This window comes from Paramormyrops kingsleyae, chromosome 18 (assembly GCF_048594095.1).
Source record: "Paramormyrops kingsleyae isolate MSU_618 chromosome 18, PKINGS_0.4, whole genome shotgun sequence".
Taxonomy (NCBI): Eukaryota; Metazoa; Chordata; class Actinopteri; order Osteoglossiformes; family Mormyridae; genus Paramormyrops; species Paramormyrops kingsleyae.
This window is the reverse complement of record NC_132814.1, coordinates 25,935,854-25,960,012: the sequence shown is the minus strand read 5'-3', so window position 1 is coordinate 25,960,012 and position 24,159 is coordinate 25,935,854. Positions and strand designations below refer to the sequence as shown.

The 24,159-nt window shown below is 40.9% G+C and overlaps 1 protein-coding gene across 5 annotated transcripts in view; it reads right to left on the bottom strand.

The window, feature by feature from the left end:
- Positions 1 to 3,854: 3,854 nt before the first annotated feature.
- Positions 3,855 to 24,159, bottom strand: part of ano11 (anoctamin 11) — a 32,282-nt gene continuing 11,977 nt past the window's right edge. For all 5 annotated transcript variants that reach the window (XM_023831387.2, XM_072702275.1, XM_072702277.1 and 2 more), the window contains 15 exons: positions 21,393 to 21,483; positions 19,955 to 20,051; positions 19,689 to 19,832; positions 19,446 to 19,583; positions 17,549 to 17,647; positions 17,254 to 17,356; positions 16,913 to 17,024; positions 14,376 to 14,430; positions 10,830 to 10,927; positions 8,605 to 8,741; positions 7,462 to 7,667; positions 6,720 to 6,889; positions 6,452 to 6,542; positions 6,182 to 6,313; positions 3,855 to 5,725 (listed from right to left, as the gene is read on the bottom strand). In XM_023831387.2, coding sequence (XP_023687155.1) covers positions 5,699 to 5,725; positions 6,182 to 6,313; positions 6,452 to 6,542; positions 6,720 to 6,889; positions 7,462 to 7,667; positions 8,605 to 8,741; positions 10,830 to 10,927; positions 14,376 to 14,430; positions 16,913 to 17,024; positions 17,254 to 17,356; positions 17,549 to 17,647; positions 19,446 to 19,583; positions 19,689 to 19,832; positions 19,955 to 20,051; positions 21,393 to 21,483 — 1,700 coding nt within the window. In that variant the 3' untranslated portion in view covers positions 3,855 to 5,698. The remainder of the gene's footprint in view (positions 5,726 to 6,181; positions 6,314 to 6,451; positions 6,543 to 6,719; positions 6,890 to 7,461; positions 7,668 to 8,604; positions 8,742 to 10,829; positions 10,928 to 14,375; positions 14,431 to 16,912; positions 17,025 to 17,253; positions 17,357 to 17,548; positions 17,648 to 19,445; positions 19,584 to 19,688; positions 19,833 to 19,954; positions 20,052 to 21,392; positions 21,484 to 24,159) is intronic.

Genomic DNA, 24,159 nt, shown 5'->3' with positions numbered 1-24,159 from the left:
CTGTTCAAGTCTTATTTGTCACATACACAAACATACACTGTACATCTGAGTAATGAGATGCTTTTCCACCTGATTCCAGAATTGTACTTGAAAGGAAATACGTAACACAGAGAAACACAAAATAGTAGGTGTCACGATCCGCTCCGTTCGATCCCGATGTGTGCCACGCCCACCTCGTTACCTCGTGTTCAGCCCTGATTGTGATCACCTGAGTCCTGTTATGTCTAGCTTGTCTTTTGTATTTAGTCCTCGTCTGAGTCAGTCTTCCCCAGATCCGTCATTGTATTGTCTCGATGTTCGTGCCTGTCAGCCATCCCGTTCCTAATAAACCCCGTTTGTCCGTATTTACGGCTCCGATCGCCTGCTTTCCGGCTCGCCTGAGCCCCATCCTGACAGTAGGGACCACTTTCCATTAACTGCACCCTCATAATACCTTTATAATACATTCGTAGAACATTCAATGTACCTTCATAATGCATTCACAAACAATAACTAGCAGGGTGGAAGTATCCCTTAACAGCTTTAATATACATTAATAACAAACATTGTGATAATAACAAGCATGATAATTGTAGAATCATATAATGTTTTTTATTAATGTATATTAAAACTATTCAGGTATGTTAGGATGTTAAGGTATACTTACATGCTACTCATGGTCTACGGGTGTATTATAAATGCATTATTAAGGTGCAATGAATGTTCTATGAAGGCATTATTAAGGTATTTTAAAGGTGCCGTCAATGTAAAGTGTTACTGAATAGTATAAGAAGAGACCCGGAGGATAGAAGCTCTGTTTTTTAGTTTCTCAGTCTTGGCCTTCAGGCTATGGTGGCACCTCCCTGTGAAGAGGTGGTTCTTGGGCTGGCTAGGATCTTATTTTCATGACTTTGTCCTTTCACCACTTCCTATGTGGTGGCCTGTAGAATAGGAAATGCACAGCCGACGTGCAGGGAGGGCTATACCGTGTGGTGCAGAGCTGTGACACTTGGTGATGATACTCCCAGCCAGGCAGGCTCCAGCTACTAATGTGATGAGGAGGTAACAGAAATTGCATGGGGGCGTGGGGGGAGAGATGGGGCACAATACTGTGGTGAGCAGGTGTGACAAAACATTTCAAAACAATTTCAAAACAATCACATTAACAAATAAATTAAACATGGACGTGAACTATTTACATGCATTGTGGCAGCAAGGCAAGCGGGGAGATGTGTTATGTGACCACAAACACCAGAATAAATTTGAAACTAAACAGAAAAAAACTGTACAAAAAGCTGTTTTGCATTTCAGAAACAAGACTGATTGCACTAAATCCCAAAGACTGGAAATAAACCAACAGAAAACAAAACCTTTTCATACCACAAATTAATAGAGCTGTATTCTAGATGCTGAGATGAATCTCCTCATAAACCTTCCTTTCCATTCCCCATGAAATTTAGCTATAAGGTCACATTCAACAGCCAGATAAACGATTTTGAACAACATGCCCCTTTTCTGACGACTAAAAACATCTTCTAGTGTTAAAAAAGAAGTTTGTTGCCATGCTTGCTCTAAATGTTAGTGCTCTCTCTCTGCCCCCCCCCTGCCAAACACACACTAAATGTTACTGCTTCCTTTTAACAACTACTGCTTCATTGTTGCCTTCATTTTTGTTTCAGCAGCACTTCCTGTCAGTGGGATGCTCCAAACTGCAACTCCGGTAGAAATTAATAAATACTTTAAGGTCATTATGAAGTCATAAGCATCATCTAAACATATCATCTGAGACAGAAATCCTGTATACCCACACAAAGATACTTACCAATCACAATCTCTGTCAGCTGAAGGAAGCCCAACGATTTTTTTCCATTGACACCCCCCCCCCAGTTGAGCTGTCTTGCTAGGTTGTTGGAAAGTATTTTCTTCAGAACCTGCCATGTACAGTCATGTACATCCGTCCCACAGTTAAGGCCCAAAATGTCGACCTGAAACAGATTTTAAAAGAAAACCAAACAGATTTGAATATATTCCTCTAGTGTGTGACAATGATAGCATTACTGCTATTAAGCATACACTTTGACTGCAATGCCAGTGAGCTAAGCTCTTTGCTTATGCAGTGTTATTGTTGCAGTCTTTGGTGATGGAGATCTGGCTTTGAGACCTGGTGGGGTGACTGACCTAGACCTTCACTGTAGACCGTGTCATTGCTTCTCAATGTGACTCCTGCAGACACCCTGCCCCGCGTGTCTCGTCCTTTTCTCCTTACCACAGATAAATCATCTCTGTCCTACCATAGTCATTTTGCATGTTATGTTTTAAATGAATGTGTGAAGTTGAAAAATTAAGAAACAATCACATATAATCAATCACAAGCAAGCATAGAATTTTGCCTTTTTGATTATCACTTTCTAAGCCTATCCATGTTCACTAATGTGTGTATCATACCTGAAATGGTTTTCTTCAGCCTAAGGAAACAGATAAATGAGAAATCAACATCAAACGCACACAATTCTTCCACACCGAATTGCATTGTGCTTGGTGATGTGAGGCTTGCATGCAGCTGCTTGGCCATAGAAGCCCATTCCATGAAGCTCCCAGAGTTTTTGTGCTGGGGTTAATGTCTGAGGAAGATTGGAAGTTATCAAGTCAACAGGGCATTGACTTTTATTCACTATATGACTGTTATATATCTGTTACTTTACGTGGTGTGCCACTTTGGGGATGAGTTTCTGTTGTTTCTAAATGCTTCAACTTTGCCATATTGCCACTAACAGCTTACCGTGAAATACTGTATCTAGCAGGGAAGAGATCCAGAAACTGTCTTATTGCAAAGGTCGCATCCTATGAGAGTACAGTTCACTGAGCTCTTCAGATTGACCATTCTTTCACAAAGTCTATAAACCTGACTGCATGGCAAGATGCCTGATTTTATACACTTGTGGCAATGATCTGAATGAAACACCTGAATTCCATTATTAAAAGGCATGTCCCAATGACGGGAAAGCATGGGCCCGTAGGATGTTGGGTTACATCTCCAGGTGTGTGGAGTTTAAGTCAAGGGAGGTAATGCTAAGATTATACAATTCCTTGGTGAGACCTCACCTAGAATATTGTGTGCAGGTTTGGTCACCATATCTTAAAAAGGACATTGCGGCCTTAGAAAAGGTGCAGCGTAGGGCCACAAGAATGATTCCTGGTCTTAGAGGAATGTCATATGAGGAAAGGTTAGTTGAGCTAAATCTGTTCAGCCTCAAGCATAGGAGACGGAGGGGGGACATGATTCAGGTCTATAAGATTCTAACAGGTTTGGATGCCGAGCTTTCTTTCTTTGTACTGTAAACAAACAATACGCAGTTGCCACTATGTGTGAATGGAGAATACAACACTTAGATAGGAATTACTTAATAATTTATGATATTAATGAAGTATTGTAATTTTATGTACAGTAAGACCTCGGACATTCGTGAGGTTACGTTCCAGAACCCGTCGCAAATGAGGATTCACGGATGTTTGGTAAAGTCACTAAAAATGGTAATATGTACTTATTTCTATAGTTTAAACCCTAAATATGCTTCCAAAACACTTTAATTTCATTTAAAAGTTAGCTTACATTACCTTTAAAAACTAACCCTTTCAGTGTTTATAGCAAATGCGTCTCAAGATGGAAACCCGGGACGCATTGGCTATATGTACAGTATGTAAACATTAGCACCTTTCAAGAAATGTATAATTTTTGTGCATTGAATTTACATTAACGTGTACTTACTATTACAAAATAGTAAATTAACTATTTTCTAATAATTATGTAACCATTAGCGTTCCAGTCACATATTGCCGGGGCACGAACCGGGGAAGCAGGGACAGGACGCAAGGAATCGGGGAGCACGGGGTTTAATCAAAAGGTAAAGACAAGCAGGACAATGGAACAGGCAGCAAACTCAAAATGACGTTAATGACCGGACTCGGGAAACATTCTAAAATGCAGACTTAAATACACATGTCTAATGACAGCAGCTGGAAACAGCTGATCACACGGGGATTCCACACGAGGTAGATGAAGGGGCGTGGCATACGGGAGGATCGGACGAGCAGGTTCAGCTTCAAAGGGAATAAACTTTGCGAATGGGATTCGCATCTTGTAAAGGTACAGTACAGTATGTACATAAAAAGAAACACATATATGCAAAAAAAAAAATTGCGGATGCAAATAAGTTAAGTTCCAATTAAATTTTCGCGGATCTGTGAATTCGCGAATCACAAAGGGCGAATGCACGATGGCTTACTGTATAGATATGTGACTGTTAAAACCATCACAAACATGTTTATCAATCACTGAAAGGTATCGCTATTTTTTTCTTTTTTTCAGATATTCAACTTCTGAAGAGATATAGTAAAGACATACATCTACAACAAGTTTTTTATACATTCCACAACCGTTCTTGGGCATAATGTACACTTCTTCCTGTTTCGGGTGGTCCTTTGGGGCGCTTTCAATAGACCCTTTTGGGGGATGTTTGTGTTTTCGCAGCCTGAAACATGGTTTGCGAACCAGTACAAAAAATTTTCGAACATCTGGTTCGTACACCGATTTGTTCGTGAACAGGACTGTTCCTGGGTTGAGGTACTACTGTACAATACTAGTCAAAAGTTTGGACACACCTGCCCATATAAAGGTTACTTTGAACATTTCTCTGCATTTTAGAATGCTTATAAAGATAGATATATGGACTGACCAAAATATTTTCTTTTTTTTTTGGGGGGGGGGGGGGGGTTGCTATGTGGGTTGGGACTCAGAAGGTTCCTGGTTCAAATCTCTCGGTCAGCAGAGTGATCCCACCATTGGGCCCTTGAGCAAGGCCCTTAACCCCAACTGCTCCAGGGACCAGCTGACCCCACTCTCTCCTCTACACCAGTCTCATGAGGCGACCTTCTGGGATGCTTTTCATATGTCTCACATATGTTGTGCACTAATTGGCTGCTTTTCCTTCACTCTCTGGTCAGGCTCCTCCAAAATCATTTCTACTGTTCAGGTGGCCAAATCATGTGATGCAACGCTCTATCTCTCTCCTTTGTAGGTGGCTTGGCGAGTCCAAAGTTTTCACTGGTACTGTATGTGTGTGTATGTACATATATAATTTAATCAAGTTATTTTATCAGTAATGCTCCCTAATTGCAGTATAATTCATTAGGCAGAGTAACATCAGCAGTCAGAAGAAGAAATTTGCAAACATTATTTATGTTGCAGTCAAAATACGAATCCATGACATCAACTGGATGCAAATAGAAAAGAAAAATAACTAGAGCCAAGCAGTCATATGTTTACTTTTAAACAAAACTGTACCTAATATAGTTTTTATAGTACATTATAAGAGAGAACAGCTTTCGAACATGTCTTCAAAATATGTATATCACAGTAATATAGAAAGGAAGTATACTTTTGTTTGGCATGCGCTTGTAATGATTATCTACAAAATGATTTGTAATACTGGATTATTTTATTCTTAATCCCCAAACCTAACTCAAAAATAAATAACATACATCTTTTGAAAAATCACCAAGAGGAAAGGAAGTTTATAAAGAAAAGCTATAAAAGCAAGATAAGTGCCAACTAAGTGAGGTCATGCATTCAAAAACATAATGCGGTCAGGCTGACTGGCAAACTGTAAGCACACATTCCTCGGCTGCACGTGCTGATCCAGATTCTCCCTTGGAGCTCGGCTCACGGGGCCAGCAGCCGCGTCGCTTGCTTCAGGACCAGAGGAAGAAGGCAGGATGTTTAAAGCAAAAATAGGAAAAAGCTGAACCGTCTGGGTATGTAGGTAACCCTTAAACCCAGTAGCTTTCAAAAGTTACACTAGATAATTAACTGTTAGATGTTAATAAGATTATTGCTCCACTTAGCACGGGTGTGTTATGCACGGCACCAGAAATATGAAAATCATGCTGACCTAACTGTAGAATCATCAGGACAGTCATAACAAACGATGTCCCTGAATTCACAAAATCCACATACATTTCCATGAGCCTAAATCCCATTGTATTTTGGCTTATTTTACTTTAGAAGGACAGGTAAGTCAACAGCTGTTTTTGAAAGAAATGATTCTGAATACACACTGGCATCCCTGTGACTTGTTCCCTAAACTGCCAGGAAGTATAGTAGGTGCTGTACTGCAGACTGGCTGCTTCTTCTCCAGTGACTCACCAGCAGGGCCTCTTGATTGTCTGCCAGCGCCTGCTTGGCCAGGTAACGCTCCCGCTTCACTTGCAGTTCCAGCGATTCTGGCACATCTGGGACCATCCAATCAATGGCACGCAAGATGAAGAATACCACGTGCTGGTCAACAGGAGAAAGAACCATAAATGTCAGCATGATGCAGACTGAACCTAAGCAGGAGCTTCAGAAAAGGCCTGTTACTGCAGAAATAGCCCAAAATGGCCCAATAAAGGAAAGAATTTTGCATGAATTTTCTACCTCAAAAGCAATAATAAAACCAAGTCTAATGGCAAGAAGTTCCCAGTAGAAGAATGTGTAACTGCCATTGTTGTCTCGAAAGGCTTTATATCTGGGGGAAACACAATAAAATGCATTAAGCAAATCAGCAACTATCTATCTAATATGCTGAATGAACTTTATCGCTACATTTCATAAGTCTTTGCTTAATCTGTACAATTAGAATATTACAATTTGTTTAGCTTGTCTTCAGCAGCTCACATCAGCTTGGTGTTCTCAGTAGAGGTACCTGCATATGGTGGCATTGAAGAGGTTGTCTGAAGAGATGTGATTAGAGGAACTATTGTTTAGAGGTGAATAGGCGAGGGTGAAGTTGACATAACCCATCAGATTGTTGTCAAACTTGTATTTGTACAGAAGCCGGGGGAGGAAGTCAGAGGTGAAGGCAATCAAGAAAGCCTAGAAGATAATCCAACAAAAATTCTCTTTGAGATATAGTGCCTTTTGCACACTCCACATAACAAATACATAAACAAAGACAGACACACACACACACAATAGCATCATGTTAGATAGCAGCATACATATATGTATTCAAAGTTACATATTTATATGTATTATACACACACACACGCACGTATACATGTGTATATATACATATATACACAGATGTGAAAACGTAAGTACATTCCATGGAAATTGTTGCAACAAAGGAGATATCTGATTTTTGTTTAAACAGTGCCTATACATACACACATACATACATAGGCATCTAGCATCTGACACAGGGAAAACATTACATCTGATTTCCAGTGAGTACCATATTAAAAGAATAATATGCAATCATATTAAATATTAGGTATTAAATCACTTTAACGTGTGAATTTGTGAATGGGACCGGGGCTCATGCTTATGGTGGGTTACCCTGCTTCATGCCCTCCGAGGATGTCGTACCCATGGGCACATGCCCAAGAGCCCATATGGCTATTCTGGGCAAGCCTTTGGTTACAATCCGTCGGAGGTAGACTCACATTGATAATGACAGCCAGGTGGGAAAGGGCTTCCAGTATATTAAACCAGACTCCTATATTCTGGGCACGCTCAGCCACAGGACGCCGGTACTCGCATACAAACTTGTGGGCATCCAGACGGATCTCTACCCAGTTGTTAAGCAAAGCGAATAGCGGAGCCAGTGGGAAGGCTGCCACAAAGATGGTGATGAAGCCAAACTGGAGGACTGCCAAAAAAGCAGATCAGAATATTCAACCTTCCAACTCTGTAAGCAAATCTTGACCACACAATTAGTAGGAATCCAGCCCTATTTCATCCGGAAGTATGTCCGACCAGTATAAATTAGAAGATATACAGTTAGGTCCATAAGTATTTGGATGGTCAGAGGTGGACATTTCAGGTCCAGAAAGTAAAAATCCAAACCAGGATTTTGTTTCAACCAACCAGCTGAGTACTATATGGCTGTGAATCTTTATACTCAGCAGGTTGGTTGAAACAAAATCCTGGTCTGGATTTTTACTTTCCGGACCTGAAATGTCCACCTCTGTAGATGGTCACACAATTTTTCAGAATATTGGCTGTGTGCACCACCACAATGGATTTGAAATGAAGCAATCAAGACGTGATTGAAGTATGATCTTTCAGCTTAAATTCAAGGGCTTTAATAAAAATATCATATGAGCCATTTAGGAATTACTGCGATTTACGTACATAGTCTCCCCATTGAAAGACAACAGTTACAGATTCCAAGCGAAAATGCTACACTTAGAATCAAGTCTAGGCCTTTTATCAGCTCAGTTATGCATGAAGTGATGTTGCAATAATGCACACCTAGCCAAGGTAAAGAATAAAAAAAATACTTAAAATGGGGGTCTATGTATAAAAATGACTATAACTTCTTTGCATTTTAGCCAATGTAGCGGTCTATAGCTTTAAATTAAAGCTGACCATCTACCTTTTAAACTCATTTTGAATGTTTCATGTCTAATCTGTTGTCATAGCAAACAGATGTTGTACATAAAAAATGTATCACTGTCCAAATACTTATATACATGACTGTAAATGTGAAGAAACAATGAGACCATCTAGAAATATTATCTTGCCTTAGATATTATAAAATGTATGCTTAAAATCAGTTATCTCCTTAAATGTCATTAGCTTACCCATCTCCAGGTATTCATCAAAGAGACCCTCGCACTCTATGAGTGTGTAGTCCTTCTCCCAGCGATGGCGTTCCCGGGGTACCTGTGTGCCCCTGGTCCCAGATAGCTGTTGCCGTTGTCGCCATGCCTTTATCTTCCTTGTGTGGAGAAAATGGAGCAAATTGCACATTTACATAAATAACATCATTAATAAAACACTACTCTGCTTTTACAAGCTAATGAAACATGGTACTGATTTCTTTGCCATGTTTATCAAATGAAAGTTAATGATTGCAGAACAATGCATGTGGCCTCTACACAATTAAGTCACTTGTGCACAGTAGAACAAAATTTCTTAAAAATTGCAAATCAATCAAGTGTCCTCATTTGGCATAACTATCAGTTGCTTAAGTCTTGTTGATCAAAATCAGTCTTGTGGTTTCCCGCAGAAATAATTTTACATCCAAATCTAGGTATGTAAGTAACTATTGTGGAAGCCACGACATGCAAAATAGTTCAGCAAACTTTCATAATTAGCCAAGAATATCTTCCATCAATTGCAGTGAGAGTATGTTGCCATTTTGTTGTATCTGCATTACCATGATGCTGTTGCTATACAGTACTGTGTGACTTCTCTTTTTGTTTGGCACTACATAGGGAAGTAACGATACCAAAAATTTGAACGATAATATTGCGATAAAAGGTTCACGATACAATGATTATCACGATATTAAAAAGATAAAAAACTCTTAATAATCAACATGTTTATTTATATCAAATTACTTCTTCCTTTTAACATAAAGTGCTTCTGCTTTTCATTATTAGTGAAATATCCAGCTATGATCTTAAGCCTTTGCCAGAACTTAACAGTAATTGTCCTTTGCAATGAAAGACTGAACAATGCATGTAATTATAAAACAAAAACAAGCAGTCAGTAGTTCCTTTATAATATATTAATTATTACTGCAGCAGCTGGATCTTTTAATCAAAACACAATCTGCAATTCCGAAGTAGTGTTTTCTGCCATTTTTCTGCCGGGTCTGTTTTTACTGGGTGAAATATAGGCCACGTCCATACATACTAACACGCTAAAAAAAAGCGTGAAAACAATTCTGCAAAAAAACAACCCGCGCTCTCCATGTTACTTCGTGACATCACCTCACAATCTGCATACAATCGTCTTTTTTCTTATAGAGATAAATTATCGGAGTCCCTCTGGTGACATAGGAAAAAAAAAATATATTGCGTGAATTATAATGCGTGGCCACGAGATAATTAAGTGGTGGCCGCGAGACAATAATGTGTGGCCCCGAGATTTCCGAATGCCTGGAAACACATGGACAACTTCGAGAGTGGATAAAAGTAAGTATAATTTTATAAAGAAATTATAATTTTTTAATTGATAACATAATTGTGAGAAGACACATGTTAACTTCCTAAAGGCGTTATTGACAATTAAGTGCATTAGAGCGGTGTACAACATCCCAGGAAATCTAAGTCGTTCCCACGGTTTTAGAAAGACGTGGCCACCACTTAATTATCTCATGGCCATGCGTTATAATTCGTGGCCACGCAATATATATTTTTTTACTCCTATGTCACCAGAGGGGCTCCGTAGTACTAATATACTGTAAATGTGTTTTTGTTTCTATTTGGCCAATTTATAAATTATTGTTCAAATAGTTGTTTTGTAATGGATTTACTGACCTATTGTCATGTGGGTTACACACGGCCATTAGAGCACAAAGCATTCATTAATGTAGTATGTATTTTTTGAGACAGAGCTTATACGACCAAAATAGCTATGTGATATCGTGGTTGATATCGTAACAGTCCGACAACGGTGTCAATATATTTTTTTATCACGATACTACGTTTATCGTTACATCCCTAGTACTGTATAGTGTTATGAGACCATTTCAGTAAAGAAGTTGCATGTGCATGAGTACTTTCTCTTGCCGTATTGTAATGTAAAGACCTGTAATGTTGAAAAGAGTGTCTTTGATATGAATAAAAATTAGTTTGCTGAAGAAAGATTGAAAAGTGCGATATGATTGCCATTGAGAATTGTGCAGGAGTATATTATTGAACATTTTCAGGACTCAGTTTGAATGTCATATTATATAGAGGAGAATGTTAAGTTTGTCCCAAGAAAGCCATCTGTACAACAAAGGTTAATGTTGACTAGGAAGAAGATTGCAGGTAACAAAGCAACAGGTGCCACAAAATTAGAAAGACCAGCATACGGGATGAGGAATTCCTGGATATTGCTGATGACTTGTTTCCCCACCATTATGATAAAGAGCTGCTGGGCCAGTTCAATCAGGCAACCACCAGGTCCACACTGAAATACACAAACAGAAACAGGCATATTGTATTTGACCTGATGGATGGATGGATGAATAGATGGATGGATGGATGGAGCTAAACTAATTCAAAGATTGACTTCTTCTTCGTGTCCATCTCCATGGCCTCCCCAAACATCAGATCGAATCGGTGTGAAATAAATTTCGAACTGCTCCAACCTTCAAACATCAGGGGAGTTTTTATGTTGAAGAATGACCCGATATCCCCAAACATACAATGTAGGAAATATGTACAACCATATCATTAAAACTACTGGCAGGTGAAGTGAATAACGTTATCTCACTACAGTGGCACCTATCAAGGGTGCCATTATATATTAGGCAACAGTCAGTTCTTGAAGTTGATGCGTTGGGAGCAGGAAAAATGGGCAAGCATAAAGGTTCTTTCATGCTCAACATTATACGCATACGGACGGAACCTTCTGTCTGTATACTGAATTGATTTCATCAGTATTTGTGCAAGTTATCTTAAAACAAGGATATGGACTAAATGGAACAGTACCACTGGAAATCGTGGGGGCAATATAGCCAACAGTTCAAGCAAGACATGATATTTAAAAAATGTTACTTTGGCAAGGCCCAGAGACAAAGAATTATCACAGCTGGTAGGAGACTGGACAGGAATTAAATATCATTTGGACAGCAGCAAAGGAAAAGTGGAGGTCTATGTGAGACCAATGTGTTTGAGCCCAAAACAAGCACATTTAACAAGTGCAGTACATTAACAAGTACATTATTACAACCACCTCTGCCATCACGATGTTTGCATTTGACTTCAATTTCAATTCAATTCAATTTAATTTTATATAGCGCCTTTCACAACAGAGTTGACCCAAAGCTCTTTACATGGATGTGTTGTGATTAATAAAACATCATTAGAGAGAAATACAGAACTCCTGTCCTGTAGCGGATGTTATTTAATATCCATGCAAATCTAAAGGATACACAGAAGGATGTGGGCAGTAACGATCATATCATTTGAAATATTTATTTTCATACATAAAAGGAGCATAATTGAGCCTGAAGGATCTGAATGACTTTACTGGCATTGACACCTCTTTGGTCCTCATCTCGACATTTTCATTAGCTAGGAAACTGGGTCAAGGCATCTACAAAACAGCAGGTCTTGTGGTGTGTTCCCAGTATGCAGTGGACAGATCTTGCCAAAAGGCCAACTGGTGAACTGGCGATGGGGTCATGGGTGCAGAAGGCTCATTGTTATGTGTAGGGAGTGAAGGGTAGCCAGTCAAGCCCCATCCCACAGGGGAGCTACTGTACCAAAAATTACTGAAAAAGTTAATGCTGGCTACGAAAGAAAGGTGTCAGAACAAACAGTGCATCACAACTTGTTGTGTATGGGGCTGCGTACCTGCAGATCATTCAGAGCATCCATGCTGACCCCTGTCCTACAATGCCTACAATGGGCATGTGAGTGTCGGAATTGGGCCACACCGCCGGGTCTGATGAGTGACATTTCCTGTTACATTAGTTGGATGGCAGGGTGCACTATGGGAAGAAGGCAAGCCAGTGGAGGCAGTGTGATGCTTTGGGTAAAGTTCTTCAGGGAAACCATGGGTCCTGGCATTCGTATGCAGGTTACTTTAGTTACCAAGTATACTCCTTCATGGCAAGAGTATTCACTGATGGCAATGGCCTCATTCAGCAGCATGATGCACCCAGCCACACTACAAAGATTGTTCAGGATTGGATTGAGGAACATGAAAAAGAAGTCGAGGTCTGTCACTACAAAAATTGTTCAGGAATGGTTTGAGGAACATATTGTTAGGGGAAATTACAGAACTTAAAGAATCTGCTGCCAATGTGTTGGTGCCCAATACCACAGGATACCTACAAAGGTCTTGTTGAGTCCATTCCTCGATGGGTCAGAACTGTTTTGGTGTCCCGAGGGGGGCCTACACAATATTAGGCAGGTGGTTTTAATGTTATGGCTGTTTGGTATACAGGCACATAGATACACAATAGGGGTGTAAAGAAACATCGATGCATCATGATGAATTGATTATTAAGGTGGTGATTCAATGCACTGATCTGTAACATCATGGTTGATTTTTGTGGGTAAAATAAAGGTATACCTACATTTGGGTTGTGTGCTTTCATGTTCACATTTTGCAGGTAGATGCAAAAACAGTGCCAGCATGCAAATTTTCAAAACTTAGAACGGCAGGGGAAGGCTTATTAAGATTCATTAAGGAGGCCCTACTAGATAATCTTTGTGCTGTGCTTTCAGGAAACTCGCCCATTTTTAGTGCAGACCGCGAAATGGCTCTGTTTTGTAGCACAAAAGTCATTATTTTTGCAAGCGGTGGTGATTAATACCCTGAGGTAGCTAACTAGCTAGCTAAGTAAAAAGTAATGTTAGCCTTACAGATGCATGAAATATCACATATGTCAACCTACTACAATAATGGAGATGATTGCAATAGATGAATTTTGTGTGAGTCATTCACCACCTAGAAGAGGTCTCAAACTACCAGCCCATGACATGTTTAAAATTCATTATTAAATCTGGCCTGCAGATAGATATTTTATTTATAACAGAAGAAACAATTATTCAGCTAATCTGTGCCTGCAAACTTAGCAGGTTTCACCATTAGCAACACCCCCACCCCCATCAAGTAGCACTTCCTTTAATGTGTTTGTTTTTTATATATAGTTCAGTAGTTGGCCTTTTGAGAATTTTAGACTGGTGTGTTCTCATGGATTAATAATAAAAATAAAAAATAATGGTCTTAGATTCTTTCTGAATGTTCTGACTTTCTTTGTATTCCACTTATATCAAGTAATTAAGTTTCCATGGTGATATTTATAAATATTTTTCAGTGAAGTTGAAATGAAAGGTTTGAATAGTCAATGAATCAATTCAAATGGTTCCCTCTATATCTGTAATCAAATAGCCTTGGGGCCAATGATTCATTTAGATATTTGACATGAAGCATTTTTAAATATTTCAATTCAAATGTATTGTGGTAGATGAATGAATCAATGATAGACGTTATACATATATACAGGCAGTCCCTGGTGAAGAGCGCCTGATTTACTGCCAAAAGCCATGTTATGTTAATCAATGGTTCGTAACAACTAACATACACACCACTTTGTAATGCTTATGAAAACATTGCATAGCTTCAGTGCTTTGTCGGCTTGAGGTACACTACAGTACCGTATGTAGTTATTTTTGTTATTACGGTATTATTGATACTATTATTATGTACTACATTATTATTGTTCCAATTTGCCTAAAAATTCAACTTAAAGATAAACTCAGGGAATGAATCTCGACCATAACCTGGGAACTGCCTGTATACACACACACACACACACACATGCAAGCACACACACTGTGAAGAGGTTTAATGGTATTATTAATATGCACTTAATCAGAATTAACAAAAAAGTTGAACTTACATCCTCATTTCTCATCCCAAACAAGGTTCCATAGTGACCAGGATATCCCACGAATCTTAAGATAAAAACAAACTTATAAATATAGGAAACTTAAACTCTTAAATAAAGTCATTCAATATGCTACTTAAAGATAATATATTCATAATATTTTACATATTTAAATATAGGTACAGTTCAGCTTGCACTACAGTAGCACTCCAGCGACATTAACACTTGGATGTCGACTGTTCTCTTTCATTCTGTAAAGCTGGAAAGCATCTGTATTGTTTGGAATTTTCTTTTTGTCTTGTCAGTTTGAGCATGGGTAGCACTGTCCCTTTCCCTCTTTACTTTTCGGTACGGATTTCCAGTATTTACCCGTTGTCTGCCCCCCATGCTTTTCTCACCATCATACCAGCAAGATCCACGACCCTCATAACCTATACAATGTCCCTACACTCTTTGGTCCCACCTCCCTCAACATCAGATGGTAGAACTGCCACTCCATTGTGAACAAGGCTAACTTCATCCCTGCCCTTGATATGCATCCGGCACTTCACATCCTAGCTCTCACTGAAACCTGGATCTGTCCAGAGACTAGCACTTCTCTTGCTGGACTATCTGCTGTCTTCTCTTTCTCCCACACTCCTTGTCTTACTGGGCCGGGAGGGAGGACTGGTTTGTTGATTTCCAATACTTGGAACTTTATCCTCTATTTGAACACCATACTCTTACCATCATCAACCCTGCCAGACTGTGTATTATTATTTATCGCCTGCTAGGCAACTTTATTGAAGAATTGGATTTGATTCTGTCAGCCATCCCAGATGATAGCTCACCACTTGTCATTCTTGGGGACTTGAACATCTCTCCTGATAAAGCCCAGGCTTCTGACTTCCTCATGCTGTTATCCTCATTAAGCCTGAGCCAGCTCTGCACTCCTACTGATAAGGCTGGACATTAATTATTGGGATTGATTTTTGGGGATAAAATAAAGATCAATCCTCATCCATACACCAAACCATACCCCTAACAACGTGCTTGTTAGCCCTTTTCATGTTTCTGATCGCTTCTTTGTTCAGTTCACATTGTTACTCCCTACCCTGCCTTCAGCCACCCCTCCTCGAACTTCCTTCCATCGTAACCTTCGCTCTCTTCTCCACATGCTTCACTGCTTCAGTCTACACCTCCCAGCCATCTCTATAGGATTTCTCCTCTCTTGATGCTGATGTAGCCTGCACAGGCGGTGCTCTGTGCTGGTTTGACTTGTATCTGTCAGACAGATCATTCCAATTGACTTGGGATGCAATGGTGTCTAAATCACATCAGGTAACAATAGGTGTTCCCCAAGGCTCTGTCCTTGGTGCAATCCTCTTCTGACACTACAGCCTGGATGAGGGACTATCACTTCTATCTCAGCTTCTCCAAAATGGAGCTTCTTGTCTTCCCTCCCAGCCCTATCATCCACCTTGACATCACTGTTCAGGTTGGATCATCCACACTGTCTCCTTCAAGGTCTTCTAGGAACCTAGGGACAATGACAGATGACCAACTGTTCTTTGCCAAGCACATAACAGTGGTCTCCCAATCTTGCAGACTTGTTTAACATCAGGAAGATCAGGCTTTTTCTATATCAGTTTGCAGCTCAGCTTCTATTCCATGCACTTATCACCACACGGCTTAACTACTGCAACTATATACTAGCAAGTCTACCAGCTTGTGCAATCAGACCATTGCAGATGATTCAAAGCGCAGCAGCAGCAGATATTCACGCAGTCCAAGAATTCTCATGTTACACCCCTTCATGTCTCTCTTCACTGGCTCCCTATTGGCATTTGTATCAAATTCGAGTCCTTGGTGCTAGCTACAGGTCCATTAATGAACAGATACCCATCTCCATCAAAAGGCTCCTTCAGACCAATGTCCCATCTCGCAGCCTTCAGTCAGCAAACCAACACTGTCTGGAGCTCCCTCCACCATTTTAGAAGTGTCACTCCTGAGGCTTCTCTTGTGTGGTTCCCCCAGAGTGGAATGAGCTGCCAAACCACATCTGGTCATCAGACTCCCTGCTAACCTGATTCTTCTTTGGTTGCTCTTATGCTGCACTCACTGGCCCTTGAGTAGTCTTCTTAGGGTCTTGCTTTGCTTACACTTATACCTGGGTATTCATTGTAAGCTCAGCCTAGTCAACTCTTTGACAGCAGGTTTACACAATGCTATTTGCTGAACTTGTAAATCACTTTGGACAATATGTGTAATAAAAATGTAGGATTTTATCAATGAATTCTTTGGTTCAGATTAATTTTCTTTCTTACAGGTCTGCATGTATTGCTGGTGCCTAGTATAATGTTTCTAAGAGTATTTTACAGTGTAGTATATTATAGGCTTAGACTGGCTATGAAGTTTCTGAAATTTCATTCAGTGAAATAGACTCCCTTAAGTAACTTCATGGAGTTAAATGGTATGGCAACTTGTTCAAAATGGGTTATATCATGTGGCTATATGGTGTCCATTTGTTCAGCTTGTATTCAGTTCAGCAGCATGGGGAGTTAACTCACCTTCCCTTAAAGAATGCCACATAGAATGGGGAAGAGTAGAAATTCACAAATTGGAAGATGAATACTTTGAAGGTGAATGCATCCTCATAGTCCGTCTGGGTTCTGTGCATTTCTGTAAAAAAAAAAAAATTCAATGTCTCTGAATAAGGTGGACATTTTTGCTTTATTTTGGCTTAGAAATATGGATTTTCTTAATCTCCTAACCTTACAGTGAAGACACCAGCCAAGTGTATGAAGCCTTTTGTATCATGATGATACCGTTCCTAGGATGTATGCAGCTCCTATCATTAAATATTCTCTACAGTGAATGGCATTTTACATAATAGTGGAAAGGTTCTTACCCCACTTAGTTAGCTGCTCGGCCATGGCAGTGTAAACCTGCCCCATCAGCAGGATCAGTGCCAGGTTCACCATGCTGCTGGAGATGTTGGCAATGTTACCCGCCTGAAGGTGCCACACACCCACATGCGCAAAAAAACAGATTCAGACAGAAGGACACACTTAGAGTAGAGAAGACACACCTAGACCAGCCCCATAAACATCGATGGTAACAAACAGAGAGTGCACCAAGCAAATATGTAAGAAGAGATTATGCGGGGATGAGGTGAATAGCTACCACTGTTTCACATGACCTACCTGAGTTCGCAGAACAGCAGTTTCTTTATGGTTTATCATTCCACTGACTATGATGCGGTACATGATGACAGTCACCAGGAAAATCATAACTACAGACAGCTGCAGGGAAAGTGGCCAACAAGCTATTAATCTGGATCTGTTTATACAGTGTATACACATGAGTTAATATACCATGCAACTTTTTTCAGAGGTCAGACTGTCACTAGGTCAGAGGTTCTCAAACAGTGTGGGCCTGGAATGCCATAGAATTCTGTCCTAACATGGAATTCTGTCCTAACATGGAATTCTGTCCTAACATGGAATTCCTTATTCAGCCAAATCAGAAGGTTAACATAATGCAAATATGCTGTATGTAATGTAAATGCTGTACAAAGTTTTTATTAAGCCTGTCAGCATTATGCGTTAATTTTGAAGTCATAATTCATCATTATTTCTTTTATTGCATTAATGGATGCAGTATTTTTAACCCCAAATTAGAGAATAGTATGAGCAAAGATATTTAAGGTTATCAATTGCTCAACCCGAAAAACAAATCATGTATTTCATTGTAACTTCTTTTTTTGTAAATTCTCGAGTTTGTGAGAATGGCTCATAGTTTAACATTTAATAGTTTCTTGAACTTGTGATGTACATTCCCAACAAAAATACTGCTTGCAAACAAGTTGAATTTTAGCACTTTCAAAAAGGCATTGAATAATCATACACTACATGAACCTATGATCACATGCACTCAAAAGGCTCGAAACACTATCTAACCCCAACTGCATGATTAATCTAAAATCTAAAACCTATTTAGCAAATGGCAGAAGCGTAACAATCATTGAAGGTGCACTTAATGACATGAAAGATCTTAAGGTTTTAAGGTATAAGCTTTCATTAAATAAAGCAAATAGTCCAAACCATGATATTTTTATCCAATGAATGCCTCCATCTGGCAATTCTTTAAAATAAAATAAATCAGGTAATATCAGCTTCCCTGTGAGACACTACCAAAAAGCTTTGAATTCTGGGATATTAGGCAATGTCATAACCTGAACTCTCCCGTTGTTTACAATTAGGAAGGAATATTGTAAGTCTCCATTAAAAATCTTTGCTCATACTATTCTCTCATTTGGGTACCAGAATGATGTATGCGTTAATTTGATAAAAGAAATTACAGGATAAAATAAATGCTATGTGTTAATGTGATGAATTTCCCAGCCATAATTTTAATGGTGTGATCAATCGCAATTAAAGGTGTAAGCTGACTGTGATTATTTTTTTCATTGGTTTGTTGATTCATGTTACTAAGCCTAATTTAAAAATATGGTTTTGCTAACATGATTTTGTCACAACACTAGTTATTCATAATGAAAAATAAAAACTAGATTTATTTTTATAAAAATGTGATTTTGAGTCATTTTTATTGTGACTTTGAGTCTATTTGAGATGCAATATAACTTCTATATACATTCTAATACAGTATATTCTACATTAATGAGGGTATATAGGTCAATATTTTGAGTGGAAAAAAAGCCTTGGGAATTCCATCATCATGGTGTGCCATGGGATAAAAATGTTTGAGAATCATTGCCCTAGGTATCAGAATAACCAAGAACCAGCATATCAATGGCTTCCACATAACCAGATCTCTTTAAAATCAATTTTTTAGAACATTTTGTACAAGAGAAACCTGAAGATCCAACGAAACTACCAGATGCACATAACAAATACAGATTTTATTAGCCTGTTTTAAAAAATGGAAGCCAAATTTTGGTGAAAAGTGTCAACAGAGAAGGGGATTTTCAGCCCACTGTTACCCACTCAACCCCCCTCTACCTTGTCCCTGCTCTCTCCCTTCCTGAAATATAAACCTAACCCCCCCTCCCCCCCTTCTAATAAGCTGTTAAAGCCCCACCATCACCACGATGACCATGGAGCCCGTCAACATGCGGGAGAGTCGTGCTCTCTTTGGGAAGTAGGGCTCCTTTACACCAGTCACGGGGTTGTTCTCCATTGCAGGTGCCATAGCTGCAAACTCTGCCCTAGGACGCTCCTGAATGGGGGTAAATACACACACAGGAACTACACAGTTATAATAATTCACATGTTGTACACAGTGACTGCAATTAATAGAAAAGAATGACTAGGGCCTATATACCTCTTCCTCGTGGAAATCCCTGCAGTCCCAGTGGTATGCTAGGGTAGCATTCTTGCGCTTCCAGTATTCCAGGAAGGTGACAGCCCAGAAGGACATGAAAACACTGAAGAAGACTGTGCCTGGGTGGTCAAAAAGGTAGCCCATCTACACAAGAGACGGCAGAGCTTGGAAAGTATGAAAAGACCTCTTTCGCTTTACTATCATTAACAGAAATGGCAGCAGAAAAAAAATACACGCTGCATAAGCTTGCATTAACGCCTGCATACCTTTGCCATGAGACAAGTGTCTGACAAGTTCCAGGTGTGGCAGGTGTCACAGAGGGCACACATGAGATAATGCCCCCCGCTGCTGCAGATCTCCTCCCTGCAGGAATAAACAGAAATATAGCATAGATTATTAAAAATATACAGATATGGCGGGAACCTTCCAACAACAAAAAAGGGTAAACAGACCACTGATAGTATGTAATAAGGAAAAGAAGATTATCAGCAGTAGTTAATCACAACAGTAAAAAAACAGAAACCTATATCAGAGCTGTAGGTAAATGGTTGTATTTTGCTCTTATGATACTGACATGGAAGACTGAGCCTAATGCAGACAATTACTCCAGTTCACATCCAACTCAGAGCAGACATGAACTGAGTCATCATGAGACAAACATTAGACACACAATGAACAGGCTTTCTACACAACACAGGGAAATTAGTCCATGGGCAAGACTTTCATTCACTGTTTCAGGCGTTATGCATTGTGGCTTTTCATTGTTTGTCTAATGTGCTGTTTGATATATTAGGTATGAAATATAGGTACTAGTCTTCCCTCTGTCTCCCTTGTACAGTTCCTGCAATTGTACTGTAATTGTACAATTACTGCATTTACCACTGTAATGTCTGTCCTGTTATGACTGGGTTCAGGAGGAATGCTATTTCATTTCTCTGTGTATTGTACATGGCTGATATGACAGTAAACCTTTGTTTGACTATTCTACTTGTGCATGACTAGGGCATTGAGATGTTTCTATTCCGAATGAGGACTTCCATAGCTAACAAGTCACTTAACTTTATGCACTTTACCAATCCACTGTCATCGCGCATCTTTTCCAGCTGTTGACAGACTGCTATTTTTCTTGTCTCTTTTGCAACGATTCTATTATTTTGTTCTTATTTTTTTTTTATCATATTTTCTACAATTTTGTTGTTTTCTTTGTATTACCTTTTTCCACAAGCACAATCCAGGAACCAGGTGGAAAATCACTTTACTACACAGCAGCATAGTGTATGATTGCGTGTGTGACAAGTAACACGTGAAACTTGAAACTACGTAAACAGTAAATAGAAACAGCAGAGAACTTTCCTAGCTACTATCTAAAAGTCACTAAGTTAAACTGACCACACCCTGAGAATTATATTAATGGAAATATTGATGCTCAGAATATATTGTTCTATGCACTATATCCTGCTATCCATTTTGAAAATCTCCATAGTGCTATAATGCACCCACTATTCCTCAACCCGGGGATGTCCTTGTTAATGGATATCACGGCAAAAGATCACAGTCGAAACATCAATAGAGGTGCACTGCTTTTGAACTGTGAGACCATAAACAAGGATAACAGCATCCACAACGATAATCATGACAAATTTCCCACAAAGCAGTGACGTAAAAATGAATAGCTATGCGATACCGAAATGGCTGGAAACTCACGCTGGGGTATTGGTCCCCATCGATATGATTCCTGACAGGAACACAAGCGTCCCAACTACTGCTGCTGGAAGAAGCCAGGCTGTGTAGAAACCTGCCAGTGTAGACAGAAAAATAAAGAGATGAACAGATAAGATGAGACATAGAGAGACAGAGAGGACAGACAAAGACGCTGGCAAAAACTGGGAGAAATAATGTCAAATAAATACAACTGCCACCCAAGACAAAAAAGACCTGCATCTTATCCGTATTTTTAGTGTTTTTCTGAAACAGATCAGCTATTGAGGCAAGCATCTGTCCTGACAGGAGTACTGTATGTGTTTGGTGGATAAGTGGAAGCGGCCGTACGGAGCTGTGGCTGCAAGGCGGTCGGTGCCAGTAGAGGCAGTAACCCTCGAACCCGATGGTGGACACCAGAGGGCAGAGGTGAGGGGGGCCGTCAGGCTGAAGAAGGAGGCTTACCGGGAATTACCGGGGGTCTCCGGAGGCAGCTGACGGGTACCGGCAGGCGAGGCGGAACGCGGCTCAGGCAGTCGCAGAAGCAAAAACCCGGGCGTGGGAGGAGTTCGGTGAGGCCATGGAAAGTGACTTTCGGTCGGCCTCAAAAAGGTTCTGGCAAACCATCCGGAATATCAGGAGCGGGAAGCAGCTCGTGGTTCCCACTATTTATAGTGCGGAGGGGATGCTGTTGACCTCACCTGGGGACATCACCCGGAGGTGGAAGGAATACTTTGAGGACCTCCTCAACCCTGCCTCAGATACATCTACGCACACTGCTTTGAGACATCTGAGGGCACAGAGCCCGAGGGTGCTGGGGGGGGGGGCTTGCCCATCACTGGGGCTGAGGTGGCCAGGGTGGTTAAAGATCTATGTGGTGACCGGGCCCCGGGGGTGGACGAGATCCGCCCAGAGTACCTGAAGGCTCTGGATGTTGTGGGGCTGTCGTGGCTGACACGCCTTCTGAACAGTGCGTGGAGGTCAGGGACAGTGCTGCTGGATTGGCATGTGTTTTATGGATTTGGAAAAGGCTTACGACCGGGTTCCCCGAGGTGCTCTGTGGGGGGTGCTTCGGGAGTATGGGGTCCAGGGTCCGCTATTGTGGGCGATTCGGTCCCTGTATGAACGGAGCAGAAGCTTGGTCCGCATTGCCGGTAATAAGTCGGACGTGTTCCCAGTGCGGGTTGGGCTCTGCCAGGGCTGCCCTTTGTCATCGATCATGTTTATAATATTTATGGACAGGATTTCTAGGCGCAGCCAGGGTGTTGTGGGTGTCCAGTTTGGTGGCCTCAGGATTGCCTCGCTGCTTTTTGCAGACAATGTCGTCCTGTTGGCTTCATCTGCTGGGGATCTCCAGCGTGCTCTGGGACATACTGCCTCAAGTGGAGGAGTTCAAGTATCTCGGGGTCTTGTTCACGAGTGAGGGTAGGCGAGATCGGGAGCTGAATAGACGAATCGGAGCGGTGTCTATAGTTTTGCAGGCGCTTAACCGGTTCGTCGTGGCTAAGAAAGAACTGAGCCGAAAAGCAAAGCTCTCGATCTATTCGTCCATCTTCGTTCCTACCCTCACCTATGGTCATGAGCTATGGGTAATGACCGAAAAAATGAGATCGCGAATACAGGTGGCCGAAATGAGGTTTCTCTGCAGGGTGTCTGGGCTCTCCCTTAGGGATAGGGTGAGAAGTTTGAATATCCGGGAGGGTCTCAGAGTAGAACCGCTGCTTCTTCACGTCGAAAGGAGCCAGTTGAGGTGGTTTGGACATCTGGTGCGGATGCCTCCTGGGCGGCTACACGGAGAGGTTTTCCGTGCCTGTCCTACAGGGAGGAGGCCCCGGGGCAGACCCAGGACTCGCTGGAGGGATTATATCTCTCGGCTGGCCTGGGAACGCCTCGGCGTCCTCCCTGAGGAGCTGGTGGGGTTAGCTGGGGAGAGGGAGGTCTGGGTGTCTCTCCTGAAGCTGCTACCCCCACGCCCCGAACCCCAGATAATGGATGGATGGATGGATGGATGGATGGGTGTTTGCTAGCAGTTGGTTTCCCTAGTCCATGTGACATAGTGATGCTAATTAGCAATTAGTCCTTCATTCAGGTGAGCATTGCTTTGTGTCTACACAGGGTTCCCACTCTCCCGTTGTTTTGTTAATTATGACTGTTGCCCTTAGCTGCGAGCACTTAGCTTAGCTCATTATCAGTAGGTCTTCTGTGTAAAGCACCTGCTTTTGTAAAGACCAGCAAACCTACAGGAAAGCTTTTGACCACCTAAGGATCATCTCTCTCCATTCTCAGTCTCATTCTTCCCTTTATATGCTCCCAATACATTCCTGCTGTCTGCTCCCAATGCACCTTACACTCTCTTCACTGGAAGAAATGCAACCCTGTTGATTGTTTCAGACAATTTCCTTTGTCACCCCCCCTCATGTAGGACTCTAGAACTGTCAGACTGCTGTCAATGAAGCTGACTTCATCCACGCCCTTGCTATGTACTCAGTACTTCACATCTTGGTACTTGCAGAAACTTGGATCTGCCCTGAAGACAGTGATACTCCTACCCTTTCTCCCACAATCTCTGTTCAGGATAAGTGGAGGGAGGAGAAGTTTGCTAATTTCCAATAACTCTCTTCACTCTGTGTAATGCCTACATTTGAGTATCATGCCGTTGCTATTGCTAATGCTAATGCTGTTAAACCCTGACACCATATGTGGCTCTGCAGGTAAGGGCCCCATGCCTGTTATCAGAAGGTTGGAGGTTTAAATCCTGTGCATGACAGAGTGA